Below are 18,853 nucleotides of genomic sequence, written 5' to 3'. Positions count from 1 at the left end.
CTCTTGAAGTAATAATGAATATGTGATGATTCTTACTTTATTCTATCACCTTTCAGATTTTCCTATGGATTCTAGTAATGGAAACTGTAGAGGGGCGAGCAGTGGTGAGTACATCACTACCTTCCTGGTTTTCATTTGTAGTCAAATCTTTGATGTAACCCAGATACTGAAGTCTTGGTTGGGGACATTTGTGCCCTACATCTTAAAGTAAGCTTATACACGTTATTTTTTATTTATGTTAATTTTATTTTTAAAATTAGCATGTAATAAAATTGACCTTTACTTTTGGTCATTAAAAATTCTATGAATTTTATGAATTCTATACTTTTTCATATAAAAACATTTATTTGGAAAGTCACAGAGGTAGAAGTAATTCATGGAAGAAATGGGCTTAGGAAATAAGTTATAGAAGTAAAGGAAGGGCCCTTGGAGCTTAGAAGTGGAGGGTAATGGTGACACACCTAGGAGGATGGGGAGGGGAGGGGGAGAAGGGAAAGGCGCTGGTGTGCTCCCAAGAGGGAGAGCAGGGTCCTCTGTGCTAAGGGTTTTAAGGTTGGAGATTTTAGGGGAGGTCCCAGTGGAAGATCTCAATAGAATGTTCACCAGCTTTCCAGGTGTGTCCTTTCAGGGTCAGGGTCCCGACGGTCATTATTCAATGCAGCTGGTCCTGAGGTCAGCCTTGGCGCCTGGCGTTGCTTGTCTGGTTTTGCTGCTTTTCTGGGCCCAGAGCTGAAATACAGCTGAGGCCTAGATGTTATCTCTAGGGAGGAAAAGTCAGGGTGTCCAAACTGCATGACCAGTGATGTGCTAGGGGAGGGAAGGTCACGCTGGGGACAAGGTCGCACCCTAAATTGTCCTGTGGTAGGCACCCAGGGCTTTCCACCCTGGTGACTTTCTGTACCTGGCCCATCATCCTAGCTTTGCTCATGTCTGTCTAACTGCCTAACCCCCTCTCCCCCTAAGGATCTTGGTTCTGAATTCTTTCAGAGAAAAAGGGCTCAGGTCTCTTCTGTAGCTGTTCCTGCTGAAGAGGGGCAAAGTTTTCCTTCAGAGCCAAGAGACCTTTGCTCTCTGTCAGAGGGACAATGAGATCTGGGCCCAGAAGGAAATGGTGATGGTGTCTAGAGGTTTCAGAGCCAAGAGACCCTTGCTCTCTGTCAGAGGGACAATGAGACCTGGGCCCAGAAGGAAATGGTGATGGTGTCTAGAGGCGGTATCTCCTGAATACAAAGAGGGCTTGTAACCTGGTGGAGACAAACGGTGTTACAAATCTTTAAGTGAAAAAAATAAAGCTTTTAATTGAACTAGAGTCTACTATTTACAATTGTGTTATAGAGTCCTTTAAAACATAATCCCCCCCCCTAAAATCACCCTCATTTTCATTAAAGAGCCAAATTAAGACCAATTTATTTACTGTATTAAGTCCAGTTTCAATTTGCCTTGATTATTTGCACAAACACAATAAGAATAGCAATTGATTATTTAGGCTCTTTTAAATCTGCTTTGCTGGGACCTGATGATTGAGCTTTAATTAGCCCCTCAGCTGGGGCCTAGCAGAAGGGAAAAATGATGAATCCATTACCAGTTTGATGGTACTGGTCGTCTTCTCCATCTTCCTGCTACTGTTTACTTTTCAGAGTCCTTAAGTAGCTGCTTCATGCATTTTGTTTAGGTTTTATAACTCTATTCAGCGGGAAAGACATGATGGAATCTACTTACTCCGTCTTATCATAAAATAAACTTGTAAATGAAGTATGACATATACGCAGAAGAGATCATAAATCATAAAAGCATGCAGCTCAGTGCCTTTCCACAAAGTAAACACTCTTATGTAACCACCACACAGATCAAGATATAGCCATTACCACCACTCCAGACGCCTCCCTGTGCCTCTTCCAAATCATAACTTCCATGCTTCTTCCCGAAGATAACCACTGGCAGGAATTCTAGCAGCGTATATTAACTTTTGCCTGATTTTAAACTTTTATGAGTGGCATCCTACAGTCTGCATGTAATTTGTGCGTTTGTGTTTGTGGTTTCCTTTGCTATTTATTATGTCGTAGAGCAGTATTTTCAAATTTCCATTGTAGTCTGTCATATAAATATATGACACTTTAATCATTCCATGTTTCTGGAGTTTTGGGTTGTTTCCAGTTTTTGTTAATACAACTCATGCTGCATTTGTTTCTTTAAGAACATCATAACTGTAATTAATTATTATATACTTCTGTTCATTTTCTTCTAGTAATTCATTGATTTGGGTCTGTATGTACTGCCCGGTAGGGTGTTTTATATTTGGAAGCAGAACATAAAATAATATTTATAACATTTATAAACATTAAAAATTAAAATTAATTTTACTAAGTTTGTAAACAGGTTCGAAACATCTATTTTCTTTAGATTGGACCAGTTTTCTCTGTTGATTTCCACTGACTCTTAGCAGAGTGAGAAGTGTTTGAACTGAGACAATGTCTACCAAAGGCGCCCCAACAAACATTTATCTTTTAAAAAATCATTAGTGTTCAGCAATAGTTCTGTTTTAAAGATCGCTCCCACTATTGTATTTGGTCAAAACAAACCAAAAAGCTCATTTGTATAATACACAGTACATTGGGTAAGTCAAAATTTTTGGCCCTGTGTGTGCATGTGCTATCAATTTGTCCTGAAGCTGTGGTTAGAATAACATAGCACTTCAGCGTGTGAAACAGAGAAGACATCAACAACACTATACATAATATACAAAAATAGTTCAATGTATAAGGTTATCTAGAATGAATGTAACATTCCTGGCTTCAGTGTTTACTATTCCTCTTTCATAATGTTTTCCTGTTCTCCGGCATAATGGGAGTGATGAAAAGCCAGCAAACAAAACCAAACTCATTCTGTTTGTATTCGCATGTTCTGAAAAGAAAATATAATTTGTCAAAATGCTATTCTTTGGAATAATGTAACAGCTGAGGTTGATTATGATAAAACAGGAAATGAGGAAGACATAAAAACATTGTAATCCACATAACCCGTCTTTCAAAAGTGTCAAGCTGTTTCTGTCTGAAATTTGGAAAAGAAATTCTTTCACTCTGGTTAATTTATTCTGTGCCTCTAAACTTAACAATTTTCTTTTTCTTTTTTTAGAAATAATAATTCTGTCTGAGCAGCTCACTATGATAGTGTAAACTCACTATCATAATAAGGAGAACATTCTCTCTTGTTTCCATAACTTGGAATGTGGAGAAAAACAATTTTAGTTCTATTCCATTGAATCACTAGGTCTGTCAAATCAACACAGAAAATTGAGGCAGGTAATCAAATGATGCAATTAAAAGATATATTTTTATTAAAGTAATCCTGAAAAAGAATCCCCAGAGTCTTCTACTTTGTGACGGTGACCAATTTATGAGCTTTTATATTTGAAAAACACAAATTTCCCAGAGAGGAGATAGAGTTGGTAATTTCTGACACTAATTAATTATATGATCATGACCAAATTACATAACTTCTCTGGGTCTGCCTCCTAATATAAAATCAGATTATAGTGACCTTGGGGTTTCCTTGTGATAAAAGTAGGTTTACAGTTGTGATGACATGAAACACAGAGTTTATTCTTGTATTATTACTAATTTGTTAATCATTGCATTTTCTATAGGAGCAACTGTAAACCTACTTTTGCCCACCACTGTGTTTTCAAATGAGGGCATTAGTAGTAGCCCCAAGGGTAAGCTGGGTGCACTGCAGTGTTTTCACTACCCTCTTCCTTCAGAGAAGCTCCTCTGGGCAGCTGAGGGGCAGCCGCTGAGGAACTGAAGGTTCCTGGTCGCCTGCACCTGCCAGGCACCCAAGGGGGCATGGCCTCTGCCGGCCTAGCGTGGGTAGTATAGACCCGTTCTCTCTTTCCTTCCAATTTCTTTCTGCCCTTGGGGCTTCCTACTAATTTTGGGAAGGAATCTGGTTGGTTTCCCCCTTTGGTGCAAATGTTTGCTGACCACAGAGGCTGAGTTGACTTGGGAAAACATCTACCCTTTATTGGAGACAAAATTAGGATAAATAAAAAACGTTATTTTTATAGTGGCATATCTATTTGTTGTTGCTGTTGTTTTGCAGTAGTTTTCCTCCCTGGGCGGCTACCCGTATTGTCCTGGTTCTCCTGCCGCCCAGCGGTGGGCATTCCCCGAGGCTCTGTGCTTGGCCCCTGCTCCTTTCTCCTCACAATGATCTCTTCCTATCAGTGTCCACCCAGCTGCATAGGCTAAGTCATCACCTACGACTCGTTCTGATCACTCTCCCAGGTAGAGTACCACACTTCTCCTCCAGACACTTCTACCTGGGTAGTCTATTTGCACTCCAAATACAACATATTTAATAAATAAAAGTAAACTTTTCATTAAAAATTTCCTCCTCGCAACTTTCTTTTTTAGTATGTGGTACAATTGTGTTCCCAGATCCCCAGCACTGAGACTTCATCCACCTGACCATTCACCACAAATGGAATGACCACCTCCTCATACCAGGCATCTCCTAGGCCAAGGACGTGGTATGAAGGAGTGAGCAGTTGTCTGCACTTCCCTTTTCTTTCACCTCTTTTCTATGTGCTTGGAATTAAGTAGAAACATTGTATTCCAAAAGACTGTGAAGCCTACTTTATTTTTTTGTCAATTAACCTCTTTGGAATACTTCACAAAACATCACACTTCGAGATTTCATGAGAGAAAAACGGGCAAATTGCATTGACTTTATATTTTGTTGATCGTGAACGGCTCTTGGATTCAGACACCTTGTGAAAGGCAGTTTAAAATTTTCCAAGGACATAAATCTTAAAGGAGTAAACTAAATTTCCTTTTCTTATTAATATAGAGTTAGTCCTCTCAATCTTAAGTAATTCCCTTTTACAGAGTTCAAATAACTATGAATTGAGACCTTTATTACAATATTTGAGGTTTGTTTTTTCAGCTAAATTGAGCAAATGTTATTTTTGCTTTTTAAAGCCTTATTATATTACCTCGGTTCAACAATCAACTTCATTGCATTTCCACATACTGCTCTAATCCAAAGTAAAATCTAATAGGATATTCTTTGCCCTGTGTCTATCTTTAGGGAATAAATATTATTTTAAACATGTAATGAACAGCTGCTAAGTCGTGATACAGTTCAATTTATGGAAAAACGAAAGAAATATCTTATATGAATTTTATGTTAATAGTACTTTATTGAGGTAAAATTTACTTATAGTAAAATGCACTAATGTATGCTGCATTGAATTTTAACAAATGCATACACCCATATAGCTATTAATCAGATCAAGATAAATAATATTTTTATCATGTAAGTTCTTTGGTTAATCTGTTTCTCCACCCACCTATGCCTTCCCTGAGATTCATTAGTCTGTTCCATGCTTCTATATCTCTATATCTATTTTGTTGACCTGTTTATTTTGTTCATTAGATTCCACATTTGAGTGAGATCACGTGATATTTATTTTTCTCTGACTGGCTTATTTCACTTAGCATAATACTCTCCAGGTCCCTCCATGCTGTCTCAAAGGGCAAGAGATCCTTCTTTTTTGCAGCTGCATAGTATTCCATGGTGTAAACGAACCACAGCTTTTCTATCTATGCACCTACTGATGGGCACTTGGGCTGTTTCCAGATTTTAGCTATTGTAAATTACACTGCTATGAATATAGGGGAGCATATATTCTTTCTGATTGGTATTTCTAGTTTCTTAGGATATAGCACTCCTGGAAGTGGGATCACTGGGTCAAATGGCAGATCCATATTTAATTTTTTTATTTTTATTTTTATTGATTTTTTACAGAGAGGAAGGGAGAGAGACAGAGAGTTAGAAACATCGATGAGAGAGAAACATCGACCAGCTGCCCCCTGCACATCTCCCACTGGGGATGTGCCCCCAACCCAGGCACATGCCCTTGACCAGAATCGAACCCGGGACCCTTTAGTCCGCAGGCCGACGCTCTATCCACTGAGCCAAACCGGTTTCGGCCATATTTAATTTTTTGAGGAAACTCCATACTGTTTTCCATAATGGCTGCACCAGTCTGCATTCCCACCAGCTGTGTACTAGGGTTCCCTTTTCTCCACATCCTCACTAGCTCTTGTCATTTGTTGATTTGTTGATGGTGGACATGCTGACAGGTGTGGAGTGGTACCTCATTGTCATTTTAATTTGCATCTCTCTGATGATTAGTGACTTTGAACATTTTGCATAACCCATGGACACAGACAATAATGTGGTGAAGGCCTAATCATTTTGTCTTATTCTTCAGCACTATAATATCACTAGAGGCCCAGTGCGTGAAATTCGTTCACTGGGGTGCGGGGGGGGGGGCTCTCTCAGCCCGGCCTGCACCCTCTCGCAGTCTGGGAGCCCTTGGGGGATGTCTGACTAACTACTTAGGTGGGGAGTGGGCCTAAGCAGTCAGTCGGACATCCTTAGCACTGCCACAGAGATGGGAGAGGCTCCCGCCACCATGGCTGTGCTTGCCAGCCATGAGCTCCTGTGTTGAGCGTCTGCCCCCTGGTGGTCAGTGCGCATCATAGTGACCAGTCGTTCTGCCGTTCGGTCGATTTGCATATTAGCCTTTTATTATATAGGATTAGAATGGCCACTTGTATGGTTATTTTGGCTTGCTAAGCTTGATCCTTCAAATTTGGGATATGTGCATGATAGTTTCAATGGACTCCCTACATCAGGATAGAAATTATTGTGGTCTACTTGAGTCAAAACAGCAGAATCAAGCACTACTGAAAAAAATCTCATTGTTTTGCTTACTTTTGATAGGTATCACAGTTCTGTAGGTGGTGAGGAACCTGGAAAAATATTACCTTTTTTACTCATTAGATCAGTGATGGTGAACCTTTTGAGCTCGGTGTGTCAGCATTTTGAAAAACCCTAACGTAACTCTGGTGCCGTGTCACATACAGAAATTTTTTGATATTTGCAACCATAGCAAAACAACGACTTATATTTTTGATATTTATTTTATATATTTAAATGCCATTTAACAAAGAAAAATCAACCAAAAAAATGAGTTCGTGTGTCACCTCTGACACGCGTGTCATAGGTTGGCCATCACTGCATTAGATAGTCTTTATAAATGATGGGTTAGGAATCCCAATAAGTCTCTCAGTAACTTTACATTTTGCCACTTTTTAGATGTTAAATAGTAGGGAATGGATCCTAGACTCAAACCTAGCTGTGTCTGACAATAAAAGTCCATCCTTTTAACCATGGTGTTTTCTGGACTCTTCTAGTAGTATATGCCTACTTTGTAGTATAGAACTACTTGGTTTCTGATTCTGCAGGATATGCACTGTTGTCGCTAAAATTTCTTTCATCATTGAGATCAGGACACTAGGGTTCTATGTTATATGTTATGCCGTAGGAATAAGATCCTCTATATTTCAATAAGGTGTTCATTTTATGACTTGCTATTTGGAAGAGGGAAGATGGTCTTAGAGTGAAATTTAGGCATGTTTTATAATTGCTTTGTTTCTAGAACAGTAGTGAACTGACCTTCTGGAAGGCCAAATGATGTATTTCCCACTGTCCATTAAGGCAGCGGTTCTCAACCTGTGGGTCGCGACCCCTTTGGCAGTCAACGACCCTTTCACAGGGGTCGCCTAAGACCATCCTGGATATCAGATATTTACATTACGATTCATAACAGTAGCAACATTACAGTTATGAAGTATCAACGAGAATAATGTTATGGTTGGGTCACAACATGAGGAACGGTATTGAAAGGGCCAGAAGGTGGAGAACCACTGCCTTACGGGATATCTGGACAAGCTCCACAATGGCACCCGTCCATGTTGCCATTTTGTTGACGTTGATTTAAAGTAGATAATCCATCTGTGCAAGGACTTCTTCATTTCACAAACCTGCTTGTCTGTTCTACCCCAGCCATCCATTTTCGTGGGCACATTCTGGGCTTTGCCATCGGGCAGTAGTGCCAGAACTCTAATGTTCCTTTAAGTACCCCTCTTTTTGCCTACCATTTTTTTTCATTTCAGCAGATTTGCTCTAGTATTATCATTGCTAAAAATTTTGCTCCAGTGAGACTGTGTCTTTATCTGTTCACTAGTCTCCTTGTCTACCTGAGATTTAATGGTGCACCGTAATAATCATTCTCTTGAAAATACCCTCAATTCCCTTGCCTTTCTTTTCTTCTGCCATACTCAACTGGCAAAGTCTCAATTCTAGTTGTCAGAGAAAATAGCTCAATTGGGGTGACTGGTTTCACTTTTAAGTTCAAGATAAAAATTAAAACACACAGTTAACATTGCCTAGCAATCCTGCCTTTATTCTCTAGAAAGTTTGCCTTTCTACTTAATAAAATAACTGTTGTATATCTTTTATTCTCTCCTTACACTTCTAGACCCTGCCTCTCTTGGTCCCTCATTCCCCACAGTTGCTGATGTTACTTCATCCTTCAATGAGATCAAGTAAAAGCCATCAGAAGAAACTCCTCATCCCACCATCAGATGTATAAGCCCGTCAACATCTGGATCTTTCTTTCCTTTTTTTGCTCGTGTAGTGGATGACTTGGCTTTCAAAGTCCTCCCCTTCCCTTTGTTCTGAGTCCCCTTCTCTCCTTGCCGATTGAATTTAATGGACACTTTTCTCTCTTAACTCAGTTGAGCTTGGAGGTTCTTTTGGCAGAGGACTGCTTTCCATTTTACTTGGAACACCCTCTTCTTTCAGCTTTTTGACTCCCTGTCATTGGATGCTCTTTCTCATTCTCCTTTATGAACTTCTTAGATATCTTACATATTAAGATATTGTTCCTGCCTAGATTGTTATAACTCATCTTTCAGGTTTTAAGCATAAATGTCATTTTCTCAGAAGACTTTGAAGACTGGACTGTTATTTTTTATGTATTTATTTTATTGTTGAAGGTGTTACAGATGTCCCAATTTTTCCCCTGTTGACCCGATCCACCCTGCACCTACCTCTCCCAGGCTTTCACCACACTATTGTCTGTGTCCATGGGCTGTGCATATAAGTACCCCCCACCCCCGCGTTCTCTTTGAAATTTGTCAGAAGACCAGACTAATTTAGATGATCAGGTTACATGTTCTCTTTGCTCATTGTACTTTTCTTTCATAGCATTCATCACATATGAAAAGAAATGATTTTAGGTGTAATTACTTGTTCAATATCTGTAACTTATTCTGCGTTGTCTGTATTGCCCATCAGGTGTCCTACTTGTCTAGAACAGAGGTTGGCATATAGCAGGTGCATGATAAAATATTTGTAGAATGAATTAACATGTTAGTGACTAAAAGGACTCAACAAATGTTAGTTCTCATTTCCTTTCCCATCTCACATTTACAGAAGCATGGTTATCCCGGGGTTGTAGAGACAGAAAAGACTATTTCCAAAGGAGGAAGACAAGTTCATGGTGTGATGGACATTGACGTATATTTAAAACTACTTAAGGTCATGCTATGGACACTCTTACAGGCTGTTAAAAATATAGATCTGGATCTCAATAAAGAAGTCATAGTTAAGGATATAGATTTTTGAGTCATAAAAAATTTATTTTTGCATCTGTTTTAAAATTTGTGGTCTGCTCTAATGTATCTTAAAATGGAGGGAAAGAGGATGAGGGGGATTCTAGGGTCAAATGCCAGGATGTAAAACATACGCTGAATGCATTTGGTGTGAATTACAATGACTTAAACTCTGGTCTGACTAGAAAGAGTCAGTCGTGAAAGACTTACAGTGAGAATCATAACATACATAGAATTGTATTTTATCCCCCTCCCCTTCTTTTTGACAATAAATCCTGAGCACAGATCTAAAGTCTTTTCCTAAAAAAGCAGAAAAATACTCATTCATGGATAGTAGTGTTCCGAAGTCATGGTACATGGAAGGTTATAGGAGTTTTGAAATCTGGCAAAGTTAATTATAGTCTTACAGCTTTGGATGACACCCAAAAGAAGTCAATGTTCAAACAAAGGTCAGGGTTAGCTTGAGAGTCATATCACACTTCAGCTTGAACTCAAACAAGGTGGCATTCAATAGTGAAGGTCCAGTGAGAGTCAAATTGCGTACTTGTATCAGGTACTTAAAATTCTTTAGAGCTTGTAAAACAACATGACCCTTTAAAATAATACCATCTTTGTGTGTTTTCAATAAATGAGCCAATATTTATGAGCAGAAAACTGAACAAAGTGTGCGACCACTTTCCTCTCAGGCACCACAGTGCACTGTAGGGCATCTCCCTGAAGTGCAGACCATGGTCTGCTCTATGGAGTGCTGGGCATGTTAATTTTGCAAACTCATATTTGTACTAGGGTGATGAACTCATGTTAAAACCTTCCCTACATTTGAAGAACTCTTTGTCACTTATTTTATTGCTGCCAGCTCCTTGTTCATATTTTTTTCTTAGATAAGAACACCAAGGCAATTTCTTTACAAGCCTTTCTTCTCAACAATGGAATGCAAGCAAATTAATTTCTAATTATTTTTGTGCAAAGTGCAGTAAATAGATTTTATTTTGCCACTATAAAACTTAAAAACCTTGTGCCATTGGGAAGCTGGAGAGGAAGACTATTTAGCAAAATTATTGGCAAATTAAATTAGAGTAGAGATAATAATAATACTAGTGGCGCTATAAAAGTCTAAGAAATCAACTATTGGTAGTAAAGAAAAAGAAGTTGCTACAGTCTGATATAGGGTGGCAGGTACAAAAAATGTAATAAACAATGTATGCAGTGTATCCTTCTATAATTCTTTCCAATTTTCCAATTTTTGGGCTTGGGGGAATATATATGTAGATGTGAGTAAACATTAGGAAAAGGATAATCCTCCAGCTCTATTGTTCTAAGACACACTTTCATGAATATAAATAAGTGAAAGGAAGTCCTTACACATTTGAACTTTGTAGATATAAAATTCCACTCCTCTTTATTACCCTGTTATTTCATTGAGCTACTAGTTACTTCAACTAGACAGATAACTGCTTATAGCAAGAGCGAGGGATTGGAGCATGGCAAGGGTGACATATATGGTATGGCGTTGCCACTTCTGAGGCAATCAGAGATAAATGCATTGAGGATGAACAAAATTTTGTCCCAAGAATATAATTGCTTAGCTCATTAGGTAGGAAATGGTCTAATTGTGTATATGTAGTTGTGTATATATAGTTATGTAAATACTTACTTAAAATCTTCCTTTATGATATATTTTTTGAAAAATCTCTGCTTGGGAAGTTTTATGAAATCTATTTGTGCTTCAAGCAAAGTTATATGGTAATGACATATTAGACTCAGTCCAGTGACTATATTTTTGCCAAGAGTTTTTTTTTTTTTTTTTTAATTAGAGATATGCATATAAAATCTTTGGTTAATCTCTTCCCGCCCACTCCCCTTCCCTCTTCCCTCTGAGATTCATCAGTCTGTTCCATGTTTCCATGCCTGTGCATTGAACATCTGCCCCCTGGTGGTCAGTGTGTGTCATAGCTACCAGTTGAATGGTTGCTCAGGCTTTTATATATATAGATGTGCAGATTTCTGAAGAATTACAAATACGTAGTTATTTATCTACATGCATTATTTTTGATAGATATCTGTTTTTGTTTTTTAAATATGTTTTATTGATTTCAGAAAGGAAGGGAGAGGAAGAAAGGGATAGAAACATCCATGATGAGAGAGAATCATTGATCAGCTGCTTCCTTCATGCCCCTACTGGGGATCGAGCCCGCAACCCGGGAATATGCCCTGACCTGGAATCAAACTGTGACCTCCTGGTTCATAGGTCAAAGTTCAATCACTGAGCCACACCGGTCCTGGCATTAGATATCTATTTTTAAATGCAGAAAAGCACATGCCCTATCTATATATGGGTGAGGATAATTTGTAAATCTTCAGAAATAGTCTCATCTCAAGAACATCTTTCCTTAAAAAATGTGTAACATTTCTGTACAAAATAAAGTTAAAGAGTAGAATTAGATAACTTTCCATTTTCTTTTAACGGGAATATAAATGTTTTGCTAATAAGAAAGCTATTATTCTTTAAAATAGCAACCAGCACCGATATTACCCATTATTTATTTTCTTGAAATATTTATTCTGCAGAAATTGTGTGTGAAAAATTATCTGCAGAACAGGGGAAGTGCTATGCGTAGCAATGAGAAATTTCTCACCTCTCCTGTGGGCGAGAACAGTTGTTGCCGCTATTGCTCTGCAGAACAGCACCTGTCTGAGGTGCTTAGTTCCAGAATCTAAAAAGTGATAAAGGTTCCACTCTCCATGGGACTGGGGTACTTTAAAACATGTCCTCTGCAGGTTCGACTGAAATTAAAATTTATTTTGATTTCTTGAAATATTTATTCTGCAGAAATTGTGTGTGAAAAGTTATCTGCAGAACAGGGGAAGTGCTATGCGTAGCCATGAGAAATTTCTCACCTCTCCTGTGGGCGAGAACAACAGTTGTTGCCGCTATTGCTCTGCAGAAGAGCACCTGCCCCCAGTTGAGGTGCTTAGTTCCAGAATCTAAAAAGTGATAACGGTTCTACTCTCCTTGGGACTGGGGTACTTTAAAACATGTCCTCTGCAGTTCGACTGAAATTAAAATTTATTTTGATGTGAAAACATAACGTAGTCAACAAAAGCTTCTGCCTTTTATTCATCTCAATGCTAACACAAAACACTTTTTAAACAAAATATTTTTGTTGGCTTCCTACTGTGATTCATGTGTTCTTTTTTTTCTTTATTTCTCTGTGTCAAAATAGAAGAAACACATACCATTTCATTTTTAATGAAGCTTTCTCTGAAGCACTATTTAAAAAAATAACCTTTACACAAACTAAAATGTTTTCTAAAATAATTGTGTGTTATTTTCTGTTCTTATATTGACTTTAATGACTAACAACCTACCATGTTATGATGCATATTTGATATATTTTTTCAGCTAAGTAACCTGTAAACAATATAGTAGTCCATTTCCAAGATGTTAAATGATTTGTCCTCTATCTGTAACATTTTGAGATCATTAGAATTTCTATGACATACACCTGTATTACACATAAAATGTGTCCTGGTCACTACTCACCAGATATTTAAGCAACATGAAGCTTCTCATTTCAAAATATGCATGTAGTAATTTCCTCCACTAAACGTAAAGATGCCACTGAGTTAAATAGCAGGTATTCTGCCTATGAAGGGGCTGAGCCTCTCTTCTTAAAAACTTCACAAAGTGCACTAGGTTGTAATAATACCTGCTTATCTCATCGAGTAGCTTGTCGGTCCAGGAACTAAGATTTGGAGGAGTGCTGTGTCACCTGTAAGGCGTATATGAATGCAGGGGTATTCTGAGGGGTAAACCAGTTACCTGAGCATAAGAAGGAAGTTGCCTTTCACTAGGCGTTGAGTCTACTTTCATAAGCACGAAGCATCCTCTTTCAGGATTCAGGGGTCATGCTCTCCTCATGCATGGTGGTGAAGGTGTTTCCTCAGGATTTGGGTAATTTGTTAGAGAGTAGGAACTTCGGAGTCTACTGTTACTGAAAAAAAAAGTCTATGCAGAGAGAATGAAGATGAATGTAATTCCAGACAAAGAGATCAGACACATAGACTCTCTAAAGAGCCTTTTCGCCACCAAATTGAATCTAACCAACCAAAAAAGTGTGCATAAATAAATGAAAGCTAATGTTGAAATTTTGCTTACAGATAACGTTATGTTTTTCAGAACGCTGCAAATGTAAGCCTATTAGAGCTACACAGAAGACCTATTTCCGAAACAATTACAACTATGGTAAGGATAACTTCATGGTTGATCTATAAACTGCTGTGTAAAGAAGTGTGTGTGTGTGTGTGTGTGTGTGTGTGAGCAGTTCAAGAATAAGACTTAAAAGCAAATAAATAAGGACAACTTTTGAGAGGATACCTGTCCCAAATAATTAAAATGTCTGATGTGGGCAAAATTCTTAACAAATCATTGATTTTGAAGCATATCAGGTAGCAATGCTGTGTCATAGAATCATGTAACCAAGTATAGAGATACATTTCAAACTGGGTGGGAGGGACTCTCCCCCTCCAGAGCCTGAGGGGGAACTGAGCATGAGAGGTGCTTGAAGTTCAGTTGAGTTTGTATTTATTTTACTTGACTTAATCAATTTTTACTTTATTCAGCTTTCATAGTGCTGCTATTATGTGCTTGAAGTTCAGTTGAGTTTGTATTTATTTTACTTTTCTTAATCAATTTTTACTTTATTCAGCTTTCATAATGCTATTATTTTTGTTGAAAGTCAAAATACTAGTGGTTGCAAGTCATGGAAAGAGAATATTTTCAACAAGGTAGCTGAAAGAATGCTGTCACATCAACTGGGATACAGATCACCATCAGTGGAAAGAAGATACTTTCTCATAACCAAACAATAATAACCAGGTTGCCTGCAGTTTAAGGATTTTCACTTGCCTGGGTCTTACTTAGAGCTTCTGTGGGGAAGGCAGGCACTCCAATGATTAAATAGCAGAAAAAAAAAAACCTCTGAAAAAAATTTAAAATCCCCAAATATATCTGTGGGGAAGGCAGGCACTCCAATGATTAAATAGCAGGAAAAAAAAAACACCATCTGAAAAAAATTTAAAATCCCCAAATATACTGATTTTCATAAATATCTATGTGTCTATTGAGAAAACAAAGGGGGGGTGGGAGCAATTGATAACTCAGACAAAACCTCTGCTTCATTCAGAATTAGTTCAGGTAAAATTTCTTGAGCTTTCATAAAATTACTGAATAATAAAGTAAGTCTTGCAGAGAGATATTTATTTTGGAGGGGGTATGTGTGCTAAAAATTTCTAATGAAAATAGTAGCCACACTGGGTAAATAAATCATTAGTCTGAGAACGTTTGCACAGCTCACTAATCTCTAAGAGTTGATGGATGCTGCGAAGCACATTCACATAAACCAGGATCCCAAAATGTCTGCTGACTGGGTTGTGAATTTATCATCTGATTCTCCAAAATGACATTTCCAAACGGGAAATCTTATCTTTTGTTAAAATACAGAATAGAACACCGACAGAAAGGGATTCCTTTACTCACAAGTCACACCAAGCAGGGGCGGTTGTATTTTGTTTGCTGTAAGTTCTCATATTTGAGGCACCCAATTTTCTGAAAATTAAAATACCCGTGAAGCAAAAATGAGGTTTTTGTCCTAAATTTTTTAGAATTAGTAACTTAATTTCTATTGTATGCACATTGTACTGGTGGGAAATGAGATAAGTTTCTGTGTGGAGTTGGGGCATGGATGCAGCTATTAGTTGGCTAATTTTCATGGGTTACTTTTTTCCCTTTTTTTTTTTGAGTCCAAAACTTCTAAAATATGTGGTGACTCAGATGAAAGTGATCTGCTGATATGTGCCTAAGGGGCTTTTAAAAAGGGGATTCATTTGGACACGTATTTTTCTCCATATAACATCCATGGATATTGAGCTAGAGCAATGAGGGTGCCTGGGAGAGAGCCATTGGCTTCTTACAAATTGACATTTTTTACTTCGCAGGCTTTTTCAAACTCCCCCTTTAAGAAAAAAAAAAAAAGAGCTCATTTACCACAAGTAGGAATCTAAAGAATTTGGCCCCTCCAAAGAGGAGAAATACAGGAAAGAAGCAGATCTGTACTTGCTAGATTATGAGTCAAATACTTCAGCTTTGCCACTGAATTGATTATTTTTAAGGCAGTTTGTCTGTTTATTGAGAAGTGAAGCCAACGCTTGTGAGGTAAACGGGGTGTCGGTTTATCCATCGAGAGAGGTAGATGAATGCAATCGACACGTTAGACTGTATTCCATAGCGCATGCGGGGAAGGAATGTTGAAGGGTCTGACTTCAAAGAGGATGGAGGAAGCAAGATCTAGTGGGAATTGATTATTTTTAAGGCAGTTTGTCTGTTTATTGAGAAGTGAAGCCAACGCTTGTGAGGTAAACGGGGTGTCGGTTTATCCATCGAGAGAGGTAGATGAATGCAATCGACACGTTAGACTGTATTCCATAGCGCATGCGGGGAAGGAATGTTGAAGGGTCTGACTTCAAAGAGGATGGAGGAAGCAAGATCTAGTGGTGACTGTTTTTACTAAAAAAAAAAAAAAAAAAAGTTGAATGCTTACAGGAGCGGATAAAAGAAAATCTGTACTGAAACAAAAGGAAAAAGGCGCTCTAAACAGGAGGAATGTTGAAGGGTCTGACTTCAAAGAGGATGGAGGAAGCAAGATCTAGTGGTGACTGTTTTTACAAAAAAAAAAAAAAAAAAAAAAAGTTGAATGCTTACAGGAGCGGATAAAAGAAAATCTGTACTGAAACAAAAGGAAAAAGGCGCTGGTGTCTAAACAGGGAGCTAAAGTGAGGAAGGTGAAAAGGTCACAGAAACAGTTTGGAAACACAGTAGAACAGGACATCTTTATAGCACTAATGAGACCCCCAACTCTTTAGAGAATCCATTAATAGACCCAATAAAAGAGTACTGACAAGAAAACGAAGCTTATTTAAGTACTAGGTCTTTGCATATAGTGAAATTAATAAAGTTTAAGTTCCTGTTGGCAGCAGTGGAAACTGCGGACACCCATATTCACACATCCAAATGAAATTTTGGAGGGAAATTACATCAGATTGACCCAACCTTTGATTATATAGATGCATTTTTCTCAATGAAATACACACACACAACTATATTTGTACACTAATTGGAAGGGGATCAGGGCTGAACATTGAGGGGACAGGTGTGCTGTGCAGTGTGTCACTCACTAACATCTAGGACAGAAATCTGGCTGACTTTTCCTCTCCATTCATTGAGCATCAAGTAGAGAAGAACTGCCTAGACAGGAGCCTACTTGTCTTTTTTGAAGACAAAGGTGGCACCTATTGTGGATCACATGACCATATCAGCTTCATTGTCTTTTACCCAGTCATTCGGGCTAAAGTTAAAGAGGTCAAGACCAAGTGCCATGACGTGACTGCAGTGGTCGAGGTGAAGGAGATCCTGAAGTCTTCTCTGGTGAACATTCCAAGGGACACGGTTAACCTTTACACCAGCTCTGGCTGCCTGTGTCCTCCACTGCATGTTAATGAGGAGTACATCATCATGGGCTATGAAGATGAGGAGCGTTCCAGGTAATCTGCTCCTTAAGGATTCAGAACAATTTCTCTGCCTATCCTGTCCTACTGTCCTTCTCTAGAGATCTTACTCTGGGATTCTTAACCTGGGATCTGTCTGCCTACTAGGGGATTACAGATAGTTTTTAGTTGGGCCACTCAATTGCAAGTACTGGGTAGGGTATATGTGTATAATTTGTGGGTGTGCATTTTTCTGGGGAGAGGGGTCATCACTTCATTTGTTCTTAAAGGGGCCAATGGCTCCCAAATGGTTAAGAATTACTGTTGTAAGACTGTAGAATGAAGAGATTAACCAAAGAACTTGTATGCATATATGCATAACCCATGGACACAGACAATATTGTGGCAAAGACCTGGGGCAGAGGGGCAGGTGAAGGCTAGAAGGTGTCAGTGGGGATAACTAGGGGACATCTGTAATACTTTCAACAATAAAGATTAAAAAGAAATTACTATCCTAAAAAAAATTACTGTTCTAAAACGTGGTCATTCTATTCTAGAATAAGCAGGTAAGTCTTTGCAATGGTTTCTTGTAATTTTCAGTAATATGTTTTAATTTTCAAACGTGCTTGCTTTAAAAAATGCAGATTACTGTTGGTGGAGGGTTCTATTGCTGAAAAATGGAAGGATCGACTGGGTAAAAAAGTTAAGGTAAGCCTCTGTTTTATGTTTAAAGTGATACACAGAAAACCAGCCATTTGTCACAAACGAAGTGGCTCCACTCAACTCCATGAGAAATATTAAAATCTGATATGTGTATATATATTTAAAATTCCAAGGACTGAGTTTGCTTTTAATATTGATTTCATTTAGGAAGTTCTCTGTATGCATATCAGAAATGTAACTATAGTTGCCTAACTTCTCACAATGCAAATTCTAGTTGTAGTTAGTCCAGTCCTGGTAGGGTGACTCCACGTTATCTTTAGAGCCCCAGGTTCCTTCCAGCTTCCTGCTCTGCCATTTTTAAGGATATTCCTCCCATACTCATGTTCACCTGGAGGTCACAAGAGAGCTGCCCACCTCCAGCATCACACATTTTAGGGAGAAAGAAAAGAGAGGTAAAAAGGAGTTTCCAAGTGCTGCATCTAGCAACATTTACACACGACTGGGTCTCATGTCGGTCCTTAATTGCAAGAGAGGCTGGGAACTGTAGTTTTGTTTAGCTGGGCATATTGTGTCCTTGAACAAATTGCAGTTCTGTGAGTCACAGAAGAGAAGAAAGAATGAGTAGGAAACTACCAATATTGTCTCAGTGCATAGCCACCATTTTCTATCTACAAGGTGAAGCCACATTCATCTGTATGTAAAAGCTCCTTAGAGCAGTCATGTAGCTTTATTTTTGAGCCAGTGAACCTTAAATTCTGGAAGTGTTGCATTTTTTAAAAAGCACTGTAAATTACCTTTCAAATAGAAGGTTCCATTTCTTCTTACTATACTAAGCAAATCAGTGTCAAAGAACATGGGAGAATATATAGAGGGGCAAAGAATTGAAAATGGTGTGTGTGTGTAGTGGGTGGGGTGGGGGTGGGGAGAGTGGAAATTGTACCAAACATAATACATCCTCTTCCTTCTGTGAGTTTGAAGGGGTGGGAAACATTTACAGGGTAAGTTAAAAAACCCCTGGGCAGTTTACCTTATACATCTGGCACTCGGCGCAGCAGAAACATTTGAGTTCAAGTGACCTACAAAAATGTAGAGGGTATTATTTTGCAGGGAGAAACTGC

The 18,853-nt window shown here is 38.5% G+C and overlaps 1 protein-coding gene across 2 annotated transcripts in view; it reads left to right on the top strand.

The window, feature by feature from the left end:
- Nucleotides 1-18,853, top strand: part of FRZB (frizzled-related protein) — a 30,623-nt gene that overhangs the window by 7,437 nt on the left and 4,333 nt on the right. Inside the window, exons 2-5 of one of the 2 annotated variants that reach the window (XM_014546533.1) lie at nt 57-104; nt 13,711-13,776; nt 16,925-17,129; nt 17,717-17,780. In XM_014546533.1, coding sequence (XP_014402019.1) covers nt 57-104; nt 13,711-13,776; nt 16,925-17,129; nt 17,717-17,780 — 383 coding nt within the window. The remainder of the gene's footprint in view (nt 1-56; nt 105-13,710; nt 13,777-16,924; nt 17,130-17,716; nt 17,781-18,853) is intronic. The other variant, XM_014546536.1, reaches the window with a different exon arrangement.

The sequence above is a fragment of the Myotis brandtii genome, unplaced genomic scaffold (genome assembly GCF_000412655.1).
Source record: "Myotis brandtii unplaced genomic scaffold, ASM41265v1 scaffold112, whole genome shotgun sequence".
Classification (NCBI taxonomy): Eukaryota; Metazoa; Chordata; class Mammalia; order Chiroptera; family Vespertilionidae; genus Myotis; species Myotis brandtii.
The sequence above is the reverse complement of the archived record's forward strand: the minus strand, read 5'-3'. Positions and strand labels throughout refer to the sequence as shown.